This window comes from Eptesicus fuscus, chromosome 14 (genome assembly GCF_027574615.1).
Source record: "Eptesicus fuscus isolate TK198812 chromosome 14, DD_ASM_mEF_20220401, whole genome shotgun sequence".
NCBI lineage: Eukaryota > Metazoa > Chordata > Mammalia > Chiroptera > Vespertilionidae > Eptesicus > Eptesicus fuscus.
The window spans coordinates 79,330,396-79,354,021 of record NC_072486.1 but is presented as its reverse complement, the minus strand read 5'-3'; the positions used below and the strand labels follow the sequence as shown (position 1 = coordinate 79,354,021).

The window sequence follows — 23,626 nt, the reverse complement described above, 5'->3', positions numbered from 1 at the left end:
TGTCCCCAGGACCTTGAAGGTGCAAAGGGCAGAGATATGCAGTCCAGAGGCTTCCAGGACACGTGGTGACCGAGAGTGAAAACCAAGGGCCGGAGGTGCCAGGGGACAGGCAACGCCAAGGGGCCCCTGGCTCCAGGAATGGCCCCTCAGGACCTGGCCCCGAACCTTCTGGGCATTTTCAGCGAAAAATTAAGATCCCATGAGGGAGCAGATGAAAAATGCTGAGGGCTGGCTCAGGGAGGCGTTTCTTCCAGGCCCGTCCTGACTCAGAGGGACGCACGTGGCCTGGGACATGTCCTGTCCTGAGGACCTCTCAGCGCCCAGGGCCTCCTCAGAGGCTGAGGGCTTTTTGTTTTGTTTTGGTAATCCTCACCTGAGGATATTTTTGCATTGATTCTTAGAGAGAGTGGAAGGGAGGGGGAGAGAAACCTCGATGTGAGAGAGACACATTGATTGGTTGCCTCCTGCACACGCTCCGACCAGGGCCGGGGATCGAGCCTGCATCCGAGGTATATGCCCTTGACCAGAATTGAACCCGGGACCCTTCCGTCTGTGGGCCGACACTCTATCCACTGAGCCAAACCGGCTAGGGCAGTGGTCGGCAAACTGTGGCTCGTGAGCCGCGGTTTGCCGCTCTGTTGACTAATGAGTTTGCCGACCACTGTCATAAACTACCCTTTACCTCTTTGCACACAATATGCCACAATTGCCTAATCCTCACAGCTTCCAACTACACGGTAACAATTAGTCTAGCAGTGGTCGGCAAACTCATTAGTCAACAGAGCAGCAAACGGCGGCTCGCGAGCCACATGCGGCTAGCCGCAGTTTGCCGACCACTGGGCTAGGGTGAGGCTGATGGCTTTTAACCCAATCCCCAGGGTGTCAGAGCAGGCGTTTATTTTTCCTGCCTCGGAAAACAACCCTGTGTTTTGTACCTGACTGCCCGCGGTGCAGCAGCTGACCCGGAGTTTCTGCTGTCCTGGCTTTGGCCTCTCAGGCAGCATCTTCCTTCTCCCCTCCTCATGTAACGAGCCCCTCCAGAACAGAAAGGGTTTGTTGGCAGCTAAAGAACAAACAGCAAAAAAAACCTAGCAAATTCCTTGTTTGGATTCATACTAATGACATGGTTTGTGGCCTCGAGTCCCCGCCAGCCTTGGAATTTGTCCACTGCCCCAGACATTCTGAGGCTGCCTGGGGACCGTGGCCCACGCAAATTTCCATCTGGAACATGGAGGCCACAGCCTTGATGCAGGATCCACACCGGCTCTGAGCCTGAGCAAGGGCCCGGCTCTCAGACCTCCCCCGGCCCTCTTGCTGCCTCATGCGGTGAGCTGCCCTTGGCTTATTTCTCTTCTCTGCCTGAAGGCTGGGCCTTAAACAAGACCCCCTCGGCTCAGGACCCTGCATCCGGGCTTGGGCAATACAGCCCTTCTGCTGCCTTAGAGCCACGGACATGGGCTAAGTGACCACCCCAGCTCCCGTCCCAGGTGGGCCAATGGCCACGGGTCCCTCAGGAGCTCCCGGCAGGCCCTGCAGCTACAGTGCAGGCTCCCAGTGCACCCCTGTTCTTCCCGAGAACTGGCTTCCCACCTGGGGCTGCCCGAGCGTGGGCCCTGCCCTGGAAAGGGCGAAGTGAGCAGGTACCAGCTCCTGGACCTGCTGGTCTCCACGCACCTGCTGCCCCGCTCTGCAGCGCGCCGCCCGTCTTCAGTCGGGCAGGATACTGAGGGGGCTGTGAGGTGACTTACTCCCAAGGGTTCTCGGAGCAGCTGCTCACCTACTAGCCAGGGCCACGGGCGTGGAGGATTCTGGGAAGTAACAAGTTCACACAGGCCAGCAGATGACAAAGAAGGGGATGTGGGCTAAGAACTTTCTCACTTGGAGGGAAGATGCAAAACTGCCAACAGGACATAAATGAGAGGACAGCCTCGGATGATACTTAAGACTGAGATTCTCGTTGCCCAGTACAGCCGGCCCGTGCCAGGGCCTCCATCCGCACTGTGACTCTAAGACAGCTGTCACCATCTTTCGTCATGGAAACTTGCTGGAAAGTCAAAACCAGCCCGAAAGAGCAAGGTGGGCTAGAATCGGGTGAGAACTTGTAAGACCAGGATTTGGTCTGGCTGGGCCATGACTCTGCCACGTGGCTTTGACCTCCTCACCTGAATCTCCCTGGACATCCGTTACCCCAGTTACCCCACCCGGAAAGATTTCTGAGCTCTTCCCACTGTGACAGCTTTGTTTCCCTGGGTCTAGGCGTCAGGAGACTGGGGGTACGCCGCAGGCCTCGGTCAGGTGGGTACAGGTGCTGACAGACCCACTCTGAAGGGCCTGGGTAGGGGGTTCACCCCAGGGGTACAGCTGCTGTTCTGGGTCTAGCGGTGGCCTGGGGCTGGGGGGTTGGCAGGGACAGCAGTGCCCACCGCTTAAAGCACCAGGGGAGGGACAGATGGGCCGGATGACCGGGGAGGAAGGAAGGAATTGCCCACCTCCCCATGACAATGCAGAGATGGCATTTTCTGTCTCTTTACTCCCTGCATATTTCTGGGCACAAAGTACAAAGAGCGGTCAGAGGGCCTCAGCCAGGACAGAGGAAACAGATGGGGCTCATCATTGTCTCCTCTCAGGACATCTGGAGGGACGGAGGGTCACTCATCTCTGAGGTCACCTGCTCCGCTGCAAAGCTCATCCGGTGCACATTGCTGTGACTGCTCTGTCCACAACGCAGGAAGGCGACATGTTATTCTACGTCCGCATTGTGGGTGCCCATCGCTGAAACAAAAACTCCAGGAAACGCTGAGGCCTCCTTGTTTTATTCTAATTCATGCTTCTCTGTGTAACCCATCAATCGTGATCTCCTAGTGGGCGGACTGTTCGTTTGAAACCTGTGGCCAAGTGCACCTGGAGCGGCCAGCTCTCTGCAGGATGGAAGCGAGGGGACAACAGGTCGAGGCCCTGGTGTCCATTATGCGTCGTGTGCAAAGCCCTGGCGCACTTTCCTTGGCGTCTCTGCTTCCTCTGAACCCCTCGTACTTTTCCGTCCATCCCCTGCTGGCACAGGGTGGGGCTGCGGGACCCAGCCGGGAGGGATGGGAGACCCCTCGGGCACCTGGAGCAAGTGTTAGGGGAGACTCTTTCGATACATGGTTTTATAAATATGGACATTTGATATTCTGAGCTGAAAACCATTGGGGACCTCAGCTCCTGGGTCAAGTCCAGAGCCACCTCGGGAAGGTGGTTAGGGGCCGGAGGACGGCTCGAAGCCCTGACCCACGCAAGACCCCCTGCGCAGAGGAAGGTTACCAGAGCCCACCAACCGCCCTGAGACATTATACAGATGTGCGCTCGGTGCCGATTTTATTCTAATGTGGTGTCCCTCCTGCAGTTTGTCTTCAAACACAGACCGAAACCCACGTGACTTCGCCCTGTGGTGCCAACACTGCCTGCGGGGCTCTGGGCAGGGCAATTGGGGAAGCTGGCCGGCCGGGGCCTCAGGTCTGACCGAGGCCATCGGGGTTCACGGGACAGACACACAGAGGCGTCAACAGCAAGGCTACCACAGTCTCGTTAGTGGTTTGGCATTTTCTTTGTGGGTAAAGAAACCTTCTCCAGAGACCCAGAACTGGTCTTCTCAGCCCCTGTGGTAACATGAGGTTTGTCTCAGTAAAATCACAGAACGTCACAGCTGCCAACAGTCCTGGGAAGGAAGGCCGCCTCCTCTCAGGGACGGCTCGCGGGTCCGCCTGTCCTTGCCTTAAGAAGGCCCGAGTGACCACAATATCCCAGTCAGCGTCGTTCCCTTATCACCGGGCCTCGCTCTTCGCCGCACTCGGAGCCGTCCCCAGTCATTTACACGTCAGGATGCGTGAGCTCATTAGCGCCTTTGCCCGGATCCGTTTGTTCAGGGAAAAGAGCATCCGTCATTGGAGTCCGGCCATCGGAGTCCCGCCATCGGAGTCCGGCCATCGGAGTCCGGCCATCGGAGTCCCGCCATCGGAGTCCGGCCATTGGAGTCCGGCCATCGGAGTCCCGCCATCGGAGTCCGGCCACGGGTGCGGGACTGGGGGTGCAGGACTGGGAGAGCGCGTCCCTCAGGTGCACGCAGGCCTTGCTGGTGTGCGGGGGGGGGAGGGGCGCTCACTTCTAACAGCTGATCCACGTCTGGCAGAAACTCACAGGCGTACCCAACGGTGACATCACCGTGTTGCCTCCACTTGCAGGTGAGCTCAGAGGGAGGCTGCAGGGTGAGCGTGGGACTTTTCTAAGCCCGCTGACCTGTCTTTTTGCGGCCGTGGAAATGGCCTGTCGGGACGGTTTCCTGTTTGTCACTCACTCTGGCAGATGGACAGCCTCTCTCGTTCGTCTCGGTCCTCCCGTCCACCTGTTTCCTTTGGGCATTTCTTGCAGCGCCTGGCAAAGGGAAGGTCCCGCTCGGTGTACTGAGACTCCCAGTGCCTGAGTGCACTCACTTCCTGGGGCAGCATCCCGGCCTCTCACCTGAGGTCAGCACCCACCAGCTCCAGGCAAAGGGTCATGGTTCTGTGTCAGTCAGGGCTCACCGGGGAAACAGAACCAAGAGGAGAGAGAGAGAAAGCTTCCATACATAGCCTTAGTGTACACACATTAATAGGAATATACATGTTATATATGCTGAATACCCATCCACTCACAGTAATATGCAATAATCTATATATAAAAGCCTAAGCAACCGTCCCACGGTTGGACATTCTGATTGGTAGCTATGATGCACAATGACTACCAGGGGGCAGATGGTCTGACCAGTAGCTATGACGTGCAATGACCACCAGGGGGCAGATGGTCTGACCAGTAGCTGTGACAATGCAATGACCACCAGGGGGCAGGTGGTCTGACCAGTAGCTGTGACAATGCAATGACCACCAGGGGGCAGATGGTCTGACCAGTAGCTATGATGTACAATGACCACCAGGGGGCAGATGCTCAACGCAGGAGCTGCTGAGCTGCGGTGACTTGGCAGCTGCGGTTCTCGGATGACTCACCCAAAACCAGAGAGGAGGGAGCCCAATTCCAGGGTGCGTCACCCAAGAACCACCCTCTTGCAATCCAGAACTCTTGGGGGATGTTGAAGAGCTGGTTTCGCCTTGATCCCTGCAGGCCAGGCTGAGGGACCCCACCGGTGCACCATCCATGCACCAGGCCTCTAGTATAAATATATTTCAAATAGTACAGATACTAAGGGGTTTTGGTAAGGCCTCATTGACAGGCCAGGCCATCAGGTGGAAACGTGGCAGGAACTGAGCTGGCGTCTGTCCATTTCTTCTGCTTTTGGAAACCTCCGCGTCGCTGTATGGCCTCCGCCGATGGGTGAAGCCACACTCAATGGAGGGAAATCTGCCTACGGAAAGGCATGGTCGTCGATGCTAACCTCACCCACAGACACTGTCACCGCAGCCTCCAGACTCAAGATTGATTAAACCACCCGTGTGGTGGCCTGGCCACGTGCACGCATAATTGAACCGTCATAGACTCAATGGTGGCACTGGTCAGGGGAGCCCAGAGCTTCCTGATCTGTGACATCTCCCTCCTCCTACCACCTGACGTGGCCTAAATCCCACCTGCTGAGGGGAGCAGGGAGGCCTCTGTGGGTGGCCTGTGGGGTGAGGCTGCAGTAGACCCTGCAGCTCGGCTCCTCCCCTGTGTCTTCTGTGGCCCCTCCAGGCACCTGCCTCCCTCCTGGCTGTGAGCTGACCCAAGCGCCCTGTCACCTCCACCCAACTTGCCCCGTACACTCCCTGCTTCCAGGAGGAACCCGGGCCGGAAGAAGGCAAGACGCGGATTCATGTTCCTAATCTTCGTGGTTAGCAGAGGCTGAACTCAACCTGGCCTGGAACTTTTGCCTTAAAGGGTCACTTTGGGGCCTGAGTGAGGAGGGGACTGAGAGAGCCTGCACAGCATCCTCAGCTATAAGCCGGGACCACGGAGCCATCTGAGGTTGCGTGTAGATCTGGTCAACCACAGGCTGCTCACAGGCAGGGCAGGCCAGCTGCCTTTCCGCAAGAGGCAGAGGCGTCTGCAGAGCAGCCACACTTTGCCGTCCTCTAGGACACCCCACACAGGCCGCGTAGCACCCCCTTAGCCGGGACGGGGCAGAGGCAGCTGTCCATCCTCTAGGACACCCCACACAGGCCGCGTAGCACCCCCTTAGCCGGGACGGGGCAGAGGCAGCTGTCCATCCTCTAGGACACCCCACACACCCCGCGCACCCCGCGCAGCACCCGCCTTAGCCAGGAAGGGGCAGAGGCAGCTCTGATGCTAAGGAGCGGCAGTTCATGTCTCTGCAGCCTTTGCAGCTGGATTTCAGCAGGAGCCGGTGGACCAGGGCTCAGGGCAGTGTCCGGGGTAACACCCTGTGCCCCTCTCCCCCTTGGCCTTGATTGGAGAGTGTGTCCTCAGTGGGGGGCCTTCATGGTCCCCAGGTGTGAGGACTCTCGCTGGAAGGGCCTTGCTTTGTAGCATCTGATGGTTTCACAACCTCCCCCCGACGACACAGAGGCACTGTGGACTCCTAGACCAGGTGGAGGTCCTGGGGGGCGAGGATGACTTGCTACACACAAGAGAGCTGAGGGGATGTGGAGGCCCTGAGCCACTCTGATGGCAGAATCCGTAGCCACGTGGTGTGAGAGAAGTTTACAGCGGAGCCCCTGGGCGGGGCGGGGTGGTGGGAGGAACGGGAGGCTGGGGCTGCACCTCCCAGGGCTTCTTTCTTTGGAGAAAGGCCAGCTCACTGGAGGCCGAAGGCCCAGGTCACTGGCCAGGGCCGGGTGGGAGGCGAGCCAGCCGTGCGAATCCGTCGGGACCACCAAAAATCGTGGTTTTCTTTTCTCTTTAACATCAGGAAGTCTCTGAGACGGCAGTCAGGAGCCACGGTGTCCTCTGTGGCACAGGAAGAATCCTGGCCCCGCTCCGAGAGTGCGTTCTAGGCTTTCCCTCGTTTGGCCCCGTCCCACCCCTGTTGACGAGTTCCAGTGATTCAGGGCTTGTTCCTTATTTTTTCCGAGAGCCGTTATATAACATGCGTGTTTTTCAAGGGCTCCAATTGGCCATGGCAGTGGTCACCACCCCTACCGTGGTACCAGGAATTGCCCGTGTGGCGGTGTTGAGGTTTTGTGCAAAGTCAGCCACCCGGAGACACCTCCCTGTGCCTCCCACCGGAGGGCTCGCCAGGGCGAGCGCCAAGCCGCGGTCCCAGCGGGTCAGACACAGACAAGGTTGAGCCCTGTGACTGGGAGTGGGCGAGTGGGGAGGTGGGCGGGCATGGGGGTTCCACATGGGAACCTGAGTGACCTGCGGTTCGGAAGGTGCCGCTCACAGCGTTTCTGGAATCACACAGAGCGTCCGCCAGGACCCACCTGCCGTTTGTACTGATGACCCAGAGACCGAGGGCCTTAGAAATCGACCGAGAACCAGAGGCTTAGCACTCAGGAGCTGATGGAGGCAGGAGGCAGTTAGAAAGCGACAGGCCAGCTGGGGAGTAGCCACCTGCGTGAACTGTCAGGGGTACGTGGCGGGCACGCCCTTCCCCTGCCCTCGCTGTTGCCCACCCCTGGAGACTCTTCCTGGAGGCCCTGAGCTTCGAGGGCCCTGGAGAGGATCTGGTGGTTCAAGAGCAGAAAGGGTTGTTTTTCTGGCTAGTCATGAGGGGAGAGCTGCATTCACTCAGTGCGGCCCTTCTCCTCCAATAGTAACCCCACCTGCTGTTTTGTTCAACAGGTAAGAGCAGAGGACGTGGGGCGTAAAGGCACCTTCTGAAATTATCCGGCTAAACCCTCTCATTTACAGACGTGGACCTGAAGTCAGACGTGCCCAAGGTCCCGGGCAGCAAACAGCAGGGCGGGGCTGGCACGCGGCCCCGGGCTCTGTCCCGGTGAGCAGGTCGCGTTCAGACCTGCCGAGGGCCAGGCCCCGGCTGTGCCCAGCCCACCCTCCACGCCTGTCCCACAGCCCCTTCCCGATGTCGCTGGCAGTGGGTGTCGTGGGTCTGCTCGTCGCGGGTGGAAAGGAAAACCTCGCTAGATGTGTTCCTTCTTGGGTAGGAATCACACGGCCGGTAATTCGTAGGAATGTTCAGTCGTGACCCCGACATTTAAGCCCCCTGGTGGGTCCTCAGGTGCAGGCCGTGCCCCGACATTGGCAGCCTCTCTGCTGGTCCTGTATTTGCGCTCCCATCAGGCCTCTTTCTGGGGTACTCCAGCTGCAGCAACAAAGGCGTTGTGTGAGACCGAGCCGAGAGCGTCAGAAGCGCTGAGTGGGCAGGACTGCGTCTGGTCCGCAGCCACCAGCACCTCCACCACGGCTGCGCTGAGTGAACAGCCCATCCTGCAGGAATTCACACGCCGCTGGTTGTAAACCGTGTAAAGTCTGTGATCTTACGGAGAAAGGTTGGGATAAATGTGGGGGGGGGGGCGGGTGGGCGGGAGCTGTAAATAAGACCCCAACTATACAGAGTGCAGACACGCAGGGTGTGGCGTGATCGCATTGGTGGTGGGATACCTGACACTCGCTTCTTCCCAACGTCAGCGCCTGAATTACTTCTAATTAAGAAGCAACCCTTCAGAGAAAGTTGGTGTCGTCAGCCACCTTGGGAATGAATCCTTGAACTTGCGAGTCCTCCCCCACCCTCCCCCCTGTGGTCTCTCTGAGCCGGGGAGACTTGTTTTCCGTGGAAGAGCTCTGTCTTCACAGCTGGGACACTGAGCTGGTGGTCAAGGCTGGCCCTGGCCACCCCAAGGAGGTCGTAGGGTTTAACAGGAAAAGCTCTGAGCTCGGAGTGGGTGGACCAGGGTCATCGGCCTGCTCACCGCTGTCTGGGTGTCTGGCTTTGGGCAGGAGGATTAGTAACCACTCTGACCCTCCATCTCTTCATCTATACACTGAGATGATACCACTAGACTTTCCTGGTTGTGTGGGCTGCTCTAGGGACCTAATGAGGCACCGATTGGAAGATTTAAGGACGTGCCAATGGCCGATGAGTGACGGCTTTGCTGTGGACACCCTACTTTTTTGTGATCGACATTTGACCTTTGCCTGCACTTCTGAAGAGGGGTAGGGCTGGGCGTTAAGTGAGCGGCTTACATGGTCAGCTCACATCTCGGGAATTTCCCCAAACCTGGGGCTGTTCCCTTTTGTCCGGATGCTTCCTGACAGGTGACAGCATCAGCCCAATCCTGAAGACTGCCTTCCCCGAATGCCCGATGCTCCTCTCCGGGGCCTGTGGCCAGGTCTGACGGCAAGCCCGGAGAACAAAGCTGTGTCTTGGCAGAAACCACAGTGGTGCCTCAGCGTGGCCAGGGAAATGCCCACTCGGCACCCAGGGGCCTGCCTGGCGGCTGCCCGGACACAGGAGCGGGGAGGGAGTGAAGCAGGGAGGAGAGTGTGAGGCCCTGGTGGGAGTTTAGTCTCAAAACCACAGCCAGGACCAGCTCCGCAGCCTGGGCCTTCTGGAATGTCAGCCCACCCGAGAGGCCTGGTCCCGATGATTCAGCTGATAAAGGTCCTGTGGCCGGAGCTGGAGACTGCCCACAGCTGCCTCTCGCTGCGCGCTTTCTTGCTGCGTTCCAGGAGATTAGATCAGGGAATGTGGGGTGGGGAGCCTTCCAGCAAAGGCCACCACACGGGCCAAGGGACTTCCTGCAGGGATGCTTGACCGAGCACACACACAGCGCCCAGGACTGGGCATGCAGTGGTGGCTGGTGGATTCGATGCTTTCGCTCCGGCTGGGAACAGCTGATGGGACCGCCACAGGCAGCCCGCGAGAGCAGGGGCCGGCGTCCTGGGCTTCACACGCGTCACTGAACCGCCAGGGCCTCCGTGGCGAGAGCGCTGGTTCTTCGGGCTCCTCGGGGAGGAACACCGAGCGTTTATGGAAAGGCTCCCGCTTGTGGGAACTTGTGCTGAACAGATGTTCGAGGGCGATGGCTACTGGAGACCAGAAAGGACTGTTCTCGTGGAAACAGGAGAGATGGGCCCCACGCCTGGCTGCTCCTCACTCCCGTGGACCGAGCCACGTGGCGCCCGCTTTCTCGCTGGCCGCACGGGTAGCCCTCATGCTGGGACCAGGGCAGGGGGTGCCTTTTCCAGGGGTTCATTCAAGCACTTTTGCCACCTGCCGTATGCCAGGCCAACGGGCCGGGGACACAAGGTGAGCAGCTCCTCCCGGCCCCCGAGGAGTGAGTCTCATAGAGAAGCAGACTGAATGAGGAATGCAGCCGATGGCCCTGATGCATCTCAAGGACTGTGGGAACACAGATAAGACAAGAATTGATTTCGCCTGAGCATGGGGGCCAGCCAGGGATAACACTTGAATTGCGCTTTGCATGACACACAGGAGTTCTCCGAGCCCGGATTTGGGGCTGGGGGTGGAGGACTGTGGGAGCAGCACGGCCGGAGGGAAGGGCTGGGGGCGGGCAGAGGACAGCAGCCGCAGGGCGATCCTGCACAGCCCCGGGCCGGCTCGCTGCGGCTGGGGCTGTCCCGGAGGGGAGGGGCTGTTCTGGGAGTCGGTTGAGAGGCCTTGAACTGAGGTGTCTGAGCAGTTAAGACCGCGTTCCAGACAAGCCTTGTTTGGAAAAACCACCAAGGGCCTGCCTGGCTGTTGCTAGAAGGAGCCAGGGTTCAGAGCACGGGAAAAACAAGGCTGCAGAGACCAGCACATCCGTGGGGCCCGGCTGAGTGACTAATCCCAGCCCTCCCTGGTGGGAAGCTGCCAGGCATCTGCCGGGGCGCTGGCTGAGTCTCTGTGAGGCCGGCACCACACCACAGGCCAGTCGGCGCAGGTCCCAGAGAGACCACGCGCCCAGAGGTCCACTGGACAGCCACGGTGCTGTCCACTGGCCGCTCCCCAAAACTGCGCCTTTCCCCCCCATTCCCACTCCCTGTTGGCTCCTTCCCTCCCTGCCCCTTAGTCCCTGCCTCTTCGTTCTCGTTCCTTCCTCCCCGGTGACAGGTGACCTGGTGACAGGCGACCAGAGGCAGCCACTTCCTATTCTGGAAGGGAATGTGGAGAGTGGTCAGGATTTCTGAGGGGCTAGTGCATCGTCACCCACTTCTTCCACCCATTTGCCATCCATGCCCCTTCCTAATGGTTGATATGGGAGGAGGATCGGGATGGGGTGGTGACACAAAGAGCCATGTGCAGCCCTGGACGAGGCAGATGGGCACCTGAGGGCCACTGTCATTGACCACGTGCTCTGTCTCCACCCTAGGACCTGAGCTCCTTTGCCATGCCGTTCCTGGATGGAGACCTGGAGAGTTCAGAGAAGCACTCTTCTCGTAAGGTAAGGTCACCTTTCTCAGGGCTCACCTGAGGTGCCAGCTTGGCAGGACTTCCTCAGCCAGTGCCCAGCACACACACACACTTGTACCTGTGCTCCCACCTGCACATCCACCTGTGCTCCCACCTGCACATCCACCTGTGCTCCCACCTGCACATCCACCTCTGCTCCCACCTGCACATCCACCTCTGCTCCCACCTGCACATGCACCTGTGCTCCCACCTACACATGCACCTGTGCTCCCACCTGCACATCCACCTGTGCTCCCACCTGCACATCCACCTCTGCTCCCACCTGCACATCCCTCTGTACTCTTACCTGTGCTCCCACCTGCATGTCCATCTATGCTCCCACCTGCACATCCACCTGTGTTCTTATGACTCTGCTCCCACCTGCACATGCACTTGTACTCACACCTGTGCTCCACGTTGCTCCTACCTTCACTTCCACCTGCATATCCACCTGTGCTCCTACCTGCACTTCCACCTGCAGGTGCCCCCGTATCTGCTCCCTACATCTGGTGGTCTCCTGGTGCAGCTGGAGACAGGGCCTCAAGTGAAAGCTGTGTGGATGGGAGGTAGAGAACTGGAGGGGAAGAGGAATGCAGACTTCGTTGGGGTGCCTGTCAGACCCATGACCCCTCTGAGTTCTTGGTCTTTCCTTGGTCTCCTCACTCCTGTCCCAGCACCATCCCTGGAGGGCAGACACGGCCTCCTCCTGACTCTAGAACCTTGGCAGGTCTGCTTCCCATTAGACTCCCTGAGCTACACATGGGCCAGGACTGTGCCGCTGCGCCCCTTGTGGTATATCCCTTCACCTTCGCGCCCTGTGCCTTGGCTGGTGCCCTCATTGGGAAGGTGAGGATGCCGAAGCTGAAGGCACTCGTCACACTGCTAGAAACAGCTGGGATTCAAACTCCAGTCCTGCGTCCAGAATCCTTGCTTGTGCCACCCTGCTGTCGGGTCACTTTCGTTCCCACTGCCCAGCCACGTCCACAGGCACCCACCACCCACCACCCACCACGTACCACGCAGAGCTACTCCTTGTTAATTATTCTAGGATTAGACAAAGCTCAGGAATCCTGAGTCCCATAGGTAGGTGGCATAGTGGCGAAACTGGATACAGACAGAGAATCTAAATGCATTTCACGTTAAATGGTTAGAAAGAGAAAAGCGTGAACTCTGTGAGGGGTGAGCTTGAGCTCTGTGGTTCCTCCCCGGGCACGGCCCTTGCATCTCCCTGAGGCCACGCTGCCCCCCCCCCCCCCCGCTCCCGTGCAGGCTGGCAGAGGGTGGGCCTGAGGTGGAGGGTCACTGAAGGTGGAGTCCCCGTGAGGGCATCACATCCTTTAAGGAACCTCCAGCCCCGTGTAGGGGCGCCCTCTGGTGGTGGAAGAACTCACAAGGGCCATGGGTCCAACAGGCACCCCAAGTGGACAGAGGCCCGTGGGCACAGAGCTGCCTGCCTGCCTCTGGGTGTGTGCGTTCACCTACCTTCCCGGCACACTGGTCCTCACCAGGTCTCAGCGTGCTGGGCTGGCCCCGCCAGGCCTTGTCCTTGCCCCAGAAGCCCTGAGACAAGCCGGCGATGCAGCCAGCCTCCGAGGCTTTCGGCTGTGTACCCTCTGACCGTCAGCGGCCCCCTCACTGCAGCACCACAGCAGCTGGGAGCTGAAACATGCATCACTTCCCAGCCCTGGGCCTCTCGGGACGGAGCCCAGGCCCGCTGTGCAGACCATAGAGATTTGTTTCCTCCTGTAAGGAGGGCAGAGAACATTGTCCGTGTGGTCGGACCTCGAGGAGGACACACGTGAGGTCTTGAGCATTGAGAACAGGAGACAGACCCGCAAGCAGGTCAAAGGGAGAAGATACATCCTTTCAAGCCATGTCCTCTGCCTGTCATCCCCCCGCTCCGCCCCGCCTCCTGCAGGAAGCTGGGCAGAGGTCACGGGCCTCTGGGTAGTGCTGACCAGCCTGCGGATGAGCTATGGCGGGGGGGGGGGGGGCGGGGGCAGCTGCCTTCCCCAGGCCACTAGTGGCACCTCTGTTTGTGGAAGAGCTTAGGGCTGTTTCTCAGGCAGGGTGCCGTGGAGGAGCAGCTCGGTGACAGGGTACACTGGGGGAGCGGCAGGTGTGACAGTGACAGGCCCGGGCAGGGCCCAGGTCTGAGTGCCCGAGCGAGCTCATCCCTGTGCCGGTCTCTCCACAGGTGGACAGCCCCTTCGGGTCTGGCAGCCCCTCCAAAGGCTTCTTCTCCAGAGGCCCCCCGCGCCGGCCCTCCAGCCCCGTGTCGGCTCCCGTGAGGCCCAAGACCAGCCCCAGCTCTCCCAAAACCGTGTTCCCGTTCTCCTACCAGGAGTCCCCACCACGCTCCCCACGGCGCATGAGCTTCAGCGGGATCTTCCGCTCCTCGTCCAAAGAGTCGTCCCCCACGTCCAGCTCATCTACCTCGCCGGGCGGCATCCGGTTCTTCTCCCGCTCCAGAAAAAGTAAGGCCTTGTTGCTCTCTTCCAGGTGGGGGCCGGGCTGCTGGGCCCCTCCTCTGGCACTTGGCCACATGCCACCTGCAGGGCCGCACGGCCGCCCTGGCTTTAGTTGGTGCTGAGCGAGCGCCTGCACTGTGTCTGCCCCGGGAACAAATCTCCCTCCAGAACAGTGTCAGTCTCCACCCGTCGGCTCCTCCCGACACTGATCCGTTCCGCTGGGCTGGACCGTAGATGTCTGATACGCAGCGAGGCCTGGGCCTCCAGGCCTTTCTGAGAAACGGCAGCCGCTGAAGCTACGGTTTGTCCTGCGCCGGGCGGGCCCAGCCCTGGCTCTGGTCTGCCGATGGGCCGGTGCCCGTGTCTGTACTGGGAGAGGGGCGTGCATCTCTTTCTGGCAGACTGAGTGTGTTTAAGAGCCGGTGCTTCAGGGTCGTAAACATTTGTGGTCTGAGTGCAAACCCTTCTCAATGCAGCACCGCCGATCAGAGCTGGAAATATACCAGGAAACGCTGAAGTGGACTTTCTCTTCTCACGTGTCTTAGAGCATCTCCTTGCTCCGCCCTCCCCCCCGCCCCCGCCCCCCAATTCATCCTGGTGACTAGGAAGGGTCCTACTCAGGAAGACAGTGATTTGGAAAACAGACTTGCCCGCAGGCACCAGAGGTCTGGGGCGGGTCTTCCTTCACGTCCAGCTTCATTGGTATCGAAACCTGCAGTCGGTGCAGTGCGACCTGGGAGCTGGGCTGTAGCATCCAATTCCGCCTCCTCACCTTACAGGGGAAGGGCGGCTGGCCCTCTCCTTTCTTTCTTTCTTTCTTCTTCTTTTGGGGGTGTGGGTATTGTTCCAAGTCCCCCGAAGTCATCCCCTGATGGGGGATGAACCGAACACACAAATGTCACAGACATGGAGTTGGGAACTCTACGTCTGAGGCCCATTAGCACTGACCTTCTGATGCTCGAGGGAGCTTACCCAGCCTCCTTGACAGGGACCCCGGAATTCTCCAGCGTTCCCCGTGTCCCGCCTCCCAGAGGAGGGGACCAGACCGACAGCAGGGGGTGAAACAGCCTGCAGTTGCCGCTCACCACAGTGCCTCGAAGCGTGTCGTTCCCGGGGGGCTGCACATCGAGTGTGAGGAGGCCCTACCCCTCAGCCCGGTCAGCGGGTCAGGAATGAAGGGGCCATGCGGGCATTGTGGTCAGGTTATCAGGCCAGGGCTAGTTGGGGAATTAGGCAAGATAAAGAATTTATTTCAGGCACTGCTACGTAGATCAGAAAAGTATACGGTCTCACGTAATCCTTATAGTAACGGTTACTGGTTGACATGTGTGCCCTCAAAAAAGACATGCTGAAGTCCTCACCCCCGGGGTCTCTGAATGTGGCGGGACCCGGAAGTGCAGCCATTGCCGATGGAATTAGTTGATGCAAAGTCAGCTCAGGGCGGGTGCGGGCGATGTGGTATGACTGGTGTTTAACGAGAAGGTGGCGATGTAAAGACAGACGGAGGAAGAATGCCATGTGGCAGCAAAAGGATTGGAATGATGCGCCTCCAAGCCAAGGGTGCCAGCAGCCACCGGAAGCTGGGAGAGACCAGCACTCCCCACAGCCGGGTGTCACAGGGCACGCCCAGGCTCTGCAAACCTGTTTTTTCCGGCTTTGTGGCTGAGTGACCACTAGGGAGCGACGTCGCCTCACTGCTGAGCCTGGTCCAGCCACAGGCAGGCCCTGCCCAGGGGGCAAAGAAGAGACTCCCTCTCCCTGGATGGGTTTCCAGTTTGGGGTGTTCGCCTTCAAATGTACCCGCCAAACAGAAGGAAGCCGAGGTCACTGAGGAGGGGTGTCCTGGCACGCTGAGCAGCCCGCCCGGGCCTTTCCCAGGGGCGTGGTCGCACAGGGAACACATGGGTCCCAGTGCCGGCCTCCGGGCACCGCGGCCAGCGAGGAGTCCCTGCCCCTGCGGGTTACATCCTGGGGCGGGGAGACGTGAGAAATGCGCGTGCTGCGAGAAAGGTCTCAGGGTGAAGGGACAGGTGCTGCTTTTGGAAGGCCTTGGGTGTGGAGGCGTCTGAGCAGGGAGGGGGAGCAGGCAGGTGGGTGCCGCTGAGGGAATGACTGCACCTGGAGGCATTAGTGTGGCTGCTGTGCAGCGAGAGCACAGAGATGGGGGGACCAGCGGGGGGACCAGCGGGGGCTGCCAGAGAGACCTGAGGATCAGCTGTGACGGTCTCCGGCCTCCTCGCACCTCCCCACGCCCTGCCTTCGCAGAAAGCCTTGCCTGGCTATGCTCGCCGTGAGCCGTCCGCCGGGCTCTGTCCCTGCAGGCGTCTGCGCCGTCTGTGTGCCCCGTGATATGCTCGTGTGACTTCTGTCTTTTGGAAGATGGGGTGTCGGAGGTTTCGGGGGCCTGTCCCTCGTTCCCCAGCTCTCCGAGGTCCTCCCAGTGCCAGCCAGAACCCCATGCACCCCGGCCCCAGGTGTGAGCGCAGCCGAGGTCAGGGCGCTGAGGGGCTCCAGAGGGCCGTGTGCATCTGGATGGAGGGAAAGTGACTGGACGTGTGGAGAAAGGGCCGGCCCTCGTCACGTCCCTGTGCGGGGCCACGTGATTTGGGGGGCCCTGGAGCTCCCTCCTCTGTGGGCGCCTTCTCTCTCTCACATCAGTGTTTCTCTCTCCCTTACTCTCTCTAAAATCAATAAAAACATCCTCAGGTGAGGATATTTCTGGAAGCAGTTTTCTTCCCAGCACCGCACGGTCGTGTGGCAATGGCTCCCAGGCTGAGACGCGGCCGTGCGCCATGGCCCCCCTGAACGAGAAGGGGCACCGCGTCCTGCGTGGGCAGCTCCCACCGATGATCGCCGCCGACAGACGTGGGCCCCTGGGCACTGGGACACTCTCTGTCCGACAAGAAAGAAGGCGGTGGAAATGGCTGACCTGGACGGCCAGCTTCTCTGACGACACCGAGGGCCACTCTAGGACAGGCCGGAAGGACGAGGCGACAACGTGCCCTGGGACGCGGGAGGCTCCGCCCGCCAGGGCAGGACCCATGCACCTCTGAGCCCAGCAGCGGCTTGGAACTGTTTTGACTGCGGCCCCAGGAGGAAGTACAATTTATGCCGCAATCCCGCACGCGTGCTGTGCAGCGGTATCTGCCCTGGCGCCTGTTTGTTTCCAAAGCCTGCTGCAGGGGACCCACGTCGGCTCCTCGGGGCAGGAGGGGGCGTTTGCCTTAGGGAACGGCCGCCCTGCGCCGTCAGGAGCAGCAGGACGGGGTTGGAACGGCTGGAAGCAAGCGGGGCTGGAACTTCTCGGGCCCAGGGAGCCGGGGACGGAAGGAAACCTTGGGGTTTGGCCCGAGGCGGGAGGGCAGACATGGGAAGTATCCACTTCTAAGACCAGCTCACACCCATGACCGAGGTCTGTGCGCTTTGGACACCCAAGTAGATGTCATTCTCTGTCCGTAGTTAAGTTAGGATGCAGACCCCCGTGGAGGGCTGAGCCCAGGAGCGGGCCCCTGCACCTCGGTTCTCTGTCTCTGCGGACATCACGAGGACCCTTTGAAACTGGAGTGAGCTTTCCAGAGAAATGTCTTTCACGTGTAAGACTTCCGGCCCTTTCCCCCGTCTGTGTATTGGGTCGTAGATGGCTCTTCCTTTCTCGGCCAGCGATCGAGTTTATTTTTTCAACGAAAAGTCTGCTTTCCCATAAAATGCCAAAGGTTTTATCCTGTGTGTGGAGGATGAACTGGGGTTTTTAAGACTATAATTGGGGCCTCCAGGACTTTGCTCCACCTGCCAGGGCTCCTGGTGCCGGCCCGCCTGCCCCGCATGCCCCGCAATCGGCCAGCACAGGAGTGCGACGGCCCGTCTGCTCCAGCGCCGAGCAGGTCACGCTCCAGGTTCTAGTCCCCGCACTGGGTCTGCACGCGAGGCGGTGACTCTGCAGAAGCTCCGCGCTGACCCTCCCCTGGCTTCTCTTAAGGAGCCCGTTTCCCTGACATGTCAGTCCGGGTCCTACCTGCAGGGCACTCCGCGGGTAGAGCAGACGAAGGCTATGAGGGTGAGGGAGGACGGAGAAGCCAGCCAGAGACCAGCGGGGAAGCTTCTCCCTCCCTGGGTGGAGAGGCCAAGGCAGGGGTCCCGGGGAGGGGCACGCAGGGGTGACCTGGTGGGAGCCCGAAGTTGGTCTCTGTGGCAGGATCCGGAGACAAGGGCGGCTGCAGCCACAGCTGGAGATGCCGCCCAAGGCCTCTTTCTCCCCCAGGCTGCAAGCCCCTGAGAAAGGGGGCCGCAGGGTCAGCCCCGTGCACCAAGCAGAGCGGCTCTGGGGGTCACCCCAGCTCCAGAACATTCTGTAAGGGTCCCATTGAATGTGCATGCATTCGTCTCAACTTTGTCCTGAGCCCCACCCTGCCTCCTTCTTTTCCTCCTCTCGAATGCTGATCCCGAGAGCGTTCCTAACACACATCCGGCACTTCCGTTTCCGTCTCAGAGTCTGCCACTCGGAGAACCTGCGACTCTTCTTCAGGTCAGCAGGTGCCCCCCTTCAATCCTCCGCCCCAAGGTCCCGAGGCCGGAGTGGCCAGTGGGAGGAAGGAGGAAGGAGGGAGTGGGTGGGATGAATGAATGAATGAATGAATGAATGAATGAGGCAGGACTGAGCCAGGCCCGCGGTTGGGCTGGCAGTAGGTAGGTCTGGGGACGGATGCTTTGCTGCTCATGGACGTTGTCCCAGTGGCCCTGGGTTTGTCTCCACATGTTGCCAGAACCCAGAGCTGCCTGAGTTTTACCCTGAGCCTGGCTAAATACGGTTTCCCTGGCTTCGCTGTGCTCCACGGCTTGGTTTCGAGGCTGAGAGCGCGCTCAGCCATCCACAGTTGCCCCCTGAGCTTCCCTGGCTCAGCGAAAGCCAGGGCCTTGGGCCTGGTGCGGCCGGAAGCCTGCTGGATCCGGGCAGCTGGTGAGGTCTGACTCCTGGGCTGAGCAGACTTCAGAAAAACGTGACTCCTCTTGCCTGCCCACAAAGAAAGGAATGGTATGCCCGGCATCTGAGTTTCCTGAAAAGTCCAGCCAACACTCCGCAGAGCTATGTGGCCGTGCACCCAGTGTGGTCCCCTGGGGGAGCGCCCTCTGGTGGCTGTCATGCAGATTCCCTGCAGGAGCCACAGGACTGGGTCCGAGGAGATGCTGAGGAGTGCTGCCTGACCACTTTATTTCTTTTTTTTTTTTTTAAATATTTTTAAGGTATTATATGTGTACATATCTTACCATTGCCACCCCCCCACCCCACTCCCATATATGCCCTCACCCCCCAGTGACCACTTTATTTCTTAATTCCCTTTTTTAAAATCACATCTTACTTTGACAGTGTCAACGTTTTACCGCATTTGCTTATCGCCTCTCTCAATACAAATGTGTGTGTGTGTTAACATGAAATCTAAACCATCAGGAGTAATGGAATAACTCCTAAACCCTTCAGTACATATTTCACACCAACTAGGACATTCTCCTACCTGCAGTTTAATGACCGAACTCAGGAAATGAACATTAATGTAAGGGTCTGCGCTAAGCCATAGACTATTCACATTTCACAAATGGTCTCAATAGCTCTCCTTTTTTTTTGAAGCAGAAATCTGTGACCCCACATGCATTTGGTTGTCCTCTCTCTTCTCATCTCTCTGCATCCGGAGCAGACCTCAGTTTCCTTCATGTCTTCAACATTTTTCTAGACTACACAGGCCAGTGGTTATGCGCCTGACCTTCATTCCGGGTGAGCCCAACATTTCCTCCTGCTTAGATTCAGGTTTGCTGGTCAGGCAGGCTGCCACAGGCCTGTGCCCTCTCCTGGCCTCACAGCGGGAGCACGTGACAGCGCCCTGAGCCGTTCCTGGTGATAACGGCCTGGCGGCTTGGTTAAGGGGTGTGTGCGCATGAGAGCTCTCCACACTAAGAAAGGTGTCACTTTCCCCTTGGTGAGTAACAGTCCAGGGGCACCAACGTGGGTATTGTGCAAATACCTGCTTTCTCTTCAGACTTGCCCTCGCTAGCTTTAGCATCAGTCCGTTATTCTTGCCTGAATTATTGGTGTGGTGTCTGCCAAAAAGTGATTTTTTTCTTTGGTTTTGTCACTTATTCTACATGGATGGGTGGAATTCTACTCAGGAAGCAGTTTCCCTTCCTCCCTGTGTTATACATAGACCCGGGGATTCATATTTTACTCGATGAGTTTTCGCTCGTCATTTTCATATTCTGATGCTCAGATTGTCCGGCTTGGCCAGCGGGCACCCCTCCCAGCGGCCCCTGGCTCGTCCTGTCCTTCCCCTGCCCGGCCCTGAAGTCAGCCGCTTCTCCGAAGAGCCCTGGTTACGTTCAGTGGCAAATCCTACTTAGAAATGAGATCTGGGTGCCAACTGTGCTCATTGCTACTGGGGTGTCGTTGCCTCCAGGCCCAATGAACGGACAGACCAGTAGTTGGATAAAAATACAAGGAGGTACATCCACACAGTGGAGTACTATGTAGCTGTAAAAAATATAAAGATGGTATCTTTGGACCAATATGGCAAAAGAACATTCTCATACCACCACCACCTAGTTCCAGAACCTTTTATCACTCCGAGAGGAAACCTCACACCCATTACCATCACTCTCCACTCCTCCCCCACCCACCCCAGCTCCTGGCCAACACGAATCTGCTTTCTGTCCCTAAGGATTTGCCTGTTCTGAGCACGTCATATCAATGGACTCATGCAGTATGTGGCCTTGTGTGCCTGGCTTTTCACTCCGCCTGCTGTTCTGAAGGCTCATGCATGTTGTAGCGTGTGTCCGAACTTCATTCCTTTCTATGGATGAAGCACATCCCATCGTCCGTACAGGCCATGTTTTGTTTAGCCATTCACTGTTGATGGACACTTGGGCTGTCCCGCATTTTGGCTGCTTTGAACATTCAGGTACAAGTTTTTGTTTGAACCCAGTTTGTAGTTATTTTGGGTAAATACCCAGGAGTGGACTTTCTGGGCCATTTGGTAATTCTATGTTTAACTGGTTGAGGAACGGCCGAACTTTTCCACAGTGACCACACCATTTTACAATCTCACCATCCATGTACGGGGTTTCCAATTTCTCCATCCCTGCCAACACTTACACTTTTCCTAATTGTTAGTACTGGAGGCCCGGTGCACAGGTGGGGTCCATCTGGGTGGCCTGCGGGGCTCAGGCCCCAGCTCATGCCCCCAGCCTCAGAGCCCCGCAGCCCCGCCTGGCACCCCACCGTGGCCTGGCGCCACTCCCTCACCTGCTCCACCATCCCACCTGTGGAACGATTGATCGAGGCTGGACCCCCGCCCGACTGCCTCAGCACCTGGGATCTGGGCAGCGGCCCCACCCCACCCCCGCCACCCCCGCTGGTCGCCATCTGCAGGGCAATAGGTGGGGCGATCAAGCCCCCGCTCACACCCACCTTTGCCTGGCACCACCCACTCACCTGCTCCACCATCCCGCCGCAGTCCCGCTCTTGTCGGGGCCCATCAGGGCCAGCAGTGCCTCCACTGCTGCCTACTACCAGCACCCCATCTCTGACGCCTGCCATGTTCCATGCTGTCCCCTGGTGGTGAGCACATGTCATAGCATTCAGTCGAACTCCCAGTTGAGCTACCACCCCAGGGGACAATTTAGGCTTTTAAATAAAAGCATATTAGGCTTTTATTATATAGGACTAGAGGCCCAATGCACGAAGATTCGTGTAAGAATGGGCCTTCCTTCCCCTGGCTGCTGGCACCGCCTTTCCGCTCTGGCCCAGAGCCACCTTTCCGCCTTCCCATGCTGCCCAGAGGCCCGGAGCAGCTGGGATGGTGCGGAACGCCCCCGGCCGCTCGGCACCTGTGTATGCAAATTAACCCACCATCTTTGTTGGGTTAATTTGCATACTCACTCCTGATTGGCTGGTGGGTGTTGCAAAGGTACGGTCAATTAGCATGTTACTCTTTTATTAGTGTAGATAGTCATCCTAGTGGGTGTGAAGTGTATCTCATTGTGGTTTTGGTTCCTCATTCTCTGATGACATTGAGCATCTTTTCATGTGCTTGTTGGCCATTGTATATCTTCTCTGGAGAAATGTCTATTCATTTCTTAATGGGATCATCTTTGTCATTGTGTTGTAGGAATTCCTTATATATTCTGGATACTAGACACTTATCAGATGTGTGATTTTCAGGTATTATCTCTCTTTCTATGAGTCATCTTCTCATTCTCTTAATAGTGTCCTTTCATGGACAAGGTTTCAATGACAGAAATACCTTCATGTGTTGCTCCTTTGTACTTGGTTCATAGAGAGACTTGTTGACATAACAGGATGGACGTCAGGAGGTGGATTCTGGGGACCACAGTTCATTAATTCCTAGGAATAACTCTCTCCTGAGAGAATTAGACATAGGACATACCCCTCTCGCTGTCCCCACCACATCATGAAATCAGACAATACAAAGTGATACATTCTAGTCCCCAAAACCCAAAAGGGACCTTTTAAAATTACATACAAAATCAGCTATTTTATGACTTATCAGTGTTAAACCTCATCTGTTGTCTAATTACCATGCATGCTGAATACTTCCCACGACTTCCTCAATTTCCCTTCTACCTTCTTTTTAAAAATTAATCAACCTTTATTTTTTTTGGCGGGGGTGAGGTTTCTTGGGGTGATAAAAAATTAATCAACATTTATTTTCATACAGAGACTTTTTAGAAAAATTTTCTAACCACTCCGTTGCAATTTTAATCAAAACAGAGGTACTACGTATCATTTATATACTAGTGCTGTGTGTATATCTGTGCTTTACATATACATAGAGTACGTCGCCTCTCCATGAGCCCATTTTCACCCCCTTAGGGGCAATATCTCCCCCTTGAGAAGGGTGCCTTACACAGAGAAGACTTGGAGGTGAGGGATGTGTGTGAGTGCAGTAACATTGATTAATTTGTGAGAAGGCCAGTCTGAGTTACAGCATGTGAGTTTTACATGTTGTCAGCCTCAGGAAACGAGCCAGCCACAGAAGCGAACCAGCCACATACGTGAACTTCCCAGATGTCTGAAACATAAGCCACTTAGCACCCATTTAGATGCATTAGGCGCTTTGTGGTTTTCTTATTCAAAAGATACTAAATATAATGTCACTGTTCACGGATGCCATAGGGTCCTAACACGTTTGCCCTGTGACGCCCCTCGGCATATCCAGCCACCACTGATACACGAAGACCAAGTTCAGGGCTAAAGGCCCCCTGACCCCTCCTCCTGAGTCGTGATAGTCCGTCCGCTTCTGTGCAGGGACGCGCTCGGTGACCCCAGCATTCTCACTTGGAGCAGCACCCTCCCCTCCCATCGCTGCTAAAAAACTCGTGTTCTTTGTGTGTGTGGCCACAAAGAGGAACTTGTTAGTAGGAGAGGCCCTTGGCTCCTCATTCAAGAAATCAAACGTTTGGGCTGGAGGACGTTGGCTGAAGAGCAGGGTTTGTTCGCTGGCCTCTGGCTTCTCGGAGCTGGGCTCTGGTGCGGGAACGGCCGTCTGTGGTCTCCTGTGCAAGTCCGGGCCCGCCGGTCAGCGGGGGCCGCCACGCGGGGGTCCGTAACGGAGGCTTCACTGCGGCTTCCCCCGAGGTGTATTTTAGGACCGGCGGTGTCATCCCGCGTAAAATGCTCTTTTATCTCATGTGATTTCCTTAAAAGCCTGTGAAATGGGCTAAGGCTATACTCTGACCTCTTTTATGGGAGAAGCATAGACGAATAAAGTACATGGCTCAAAATCGCATGCCCGACGTGAACCCGAACTGCTCTAAGTGCTACGCTTGACCC

General features: G+C 57.7%; 1 protein-coding gene across 1 annotated transcript in view; it reads left to right on the top strand.

Moving 5' to 3' along the window:
• The window catches only part of PRKAG2 (protein kinase AMP-activated non-catalytic subunit gamma 2), a 217,480-nt gene that overhangs the window by 54,001 nt on the left and 139,853 nt on the right, over nt 1-23,626 (top strand). The window contains exons 2-3 of the mRNA XM_054725929.1: nt 11,241-11,312; nt 13,518-13,797. Of these exons, the coding sequence (XP_054581904.1) occupies nt 11,241-11,312; nt 13,518-13,797 (352 nt within the window). The remainder of the gene's footprint in view (nt 1-11,240; nt 11,313-13,517; nt 13,798-23,626) is intronic.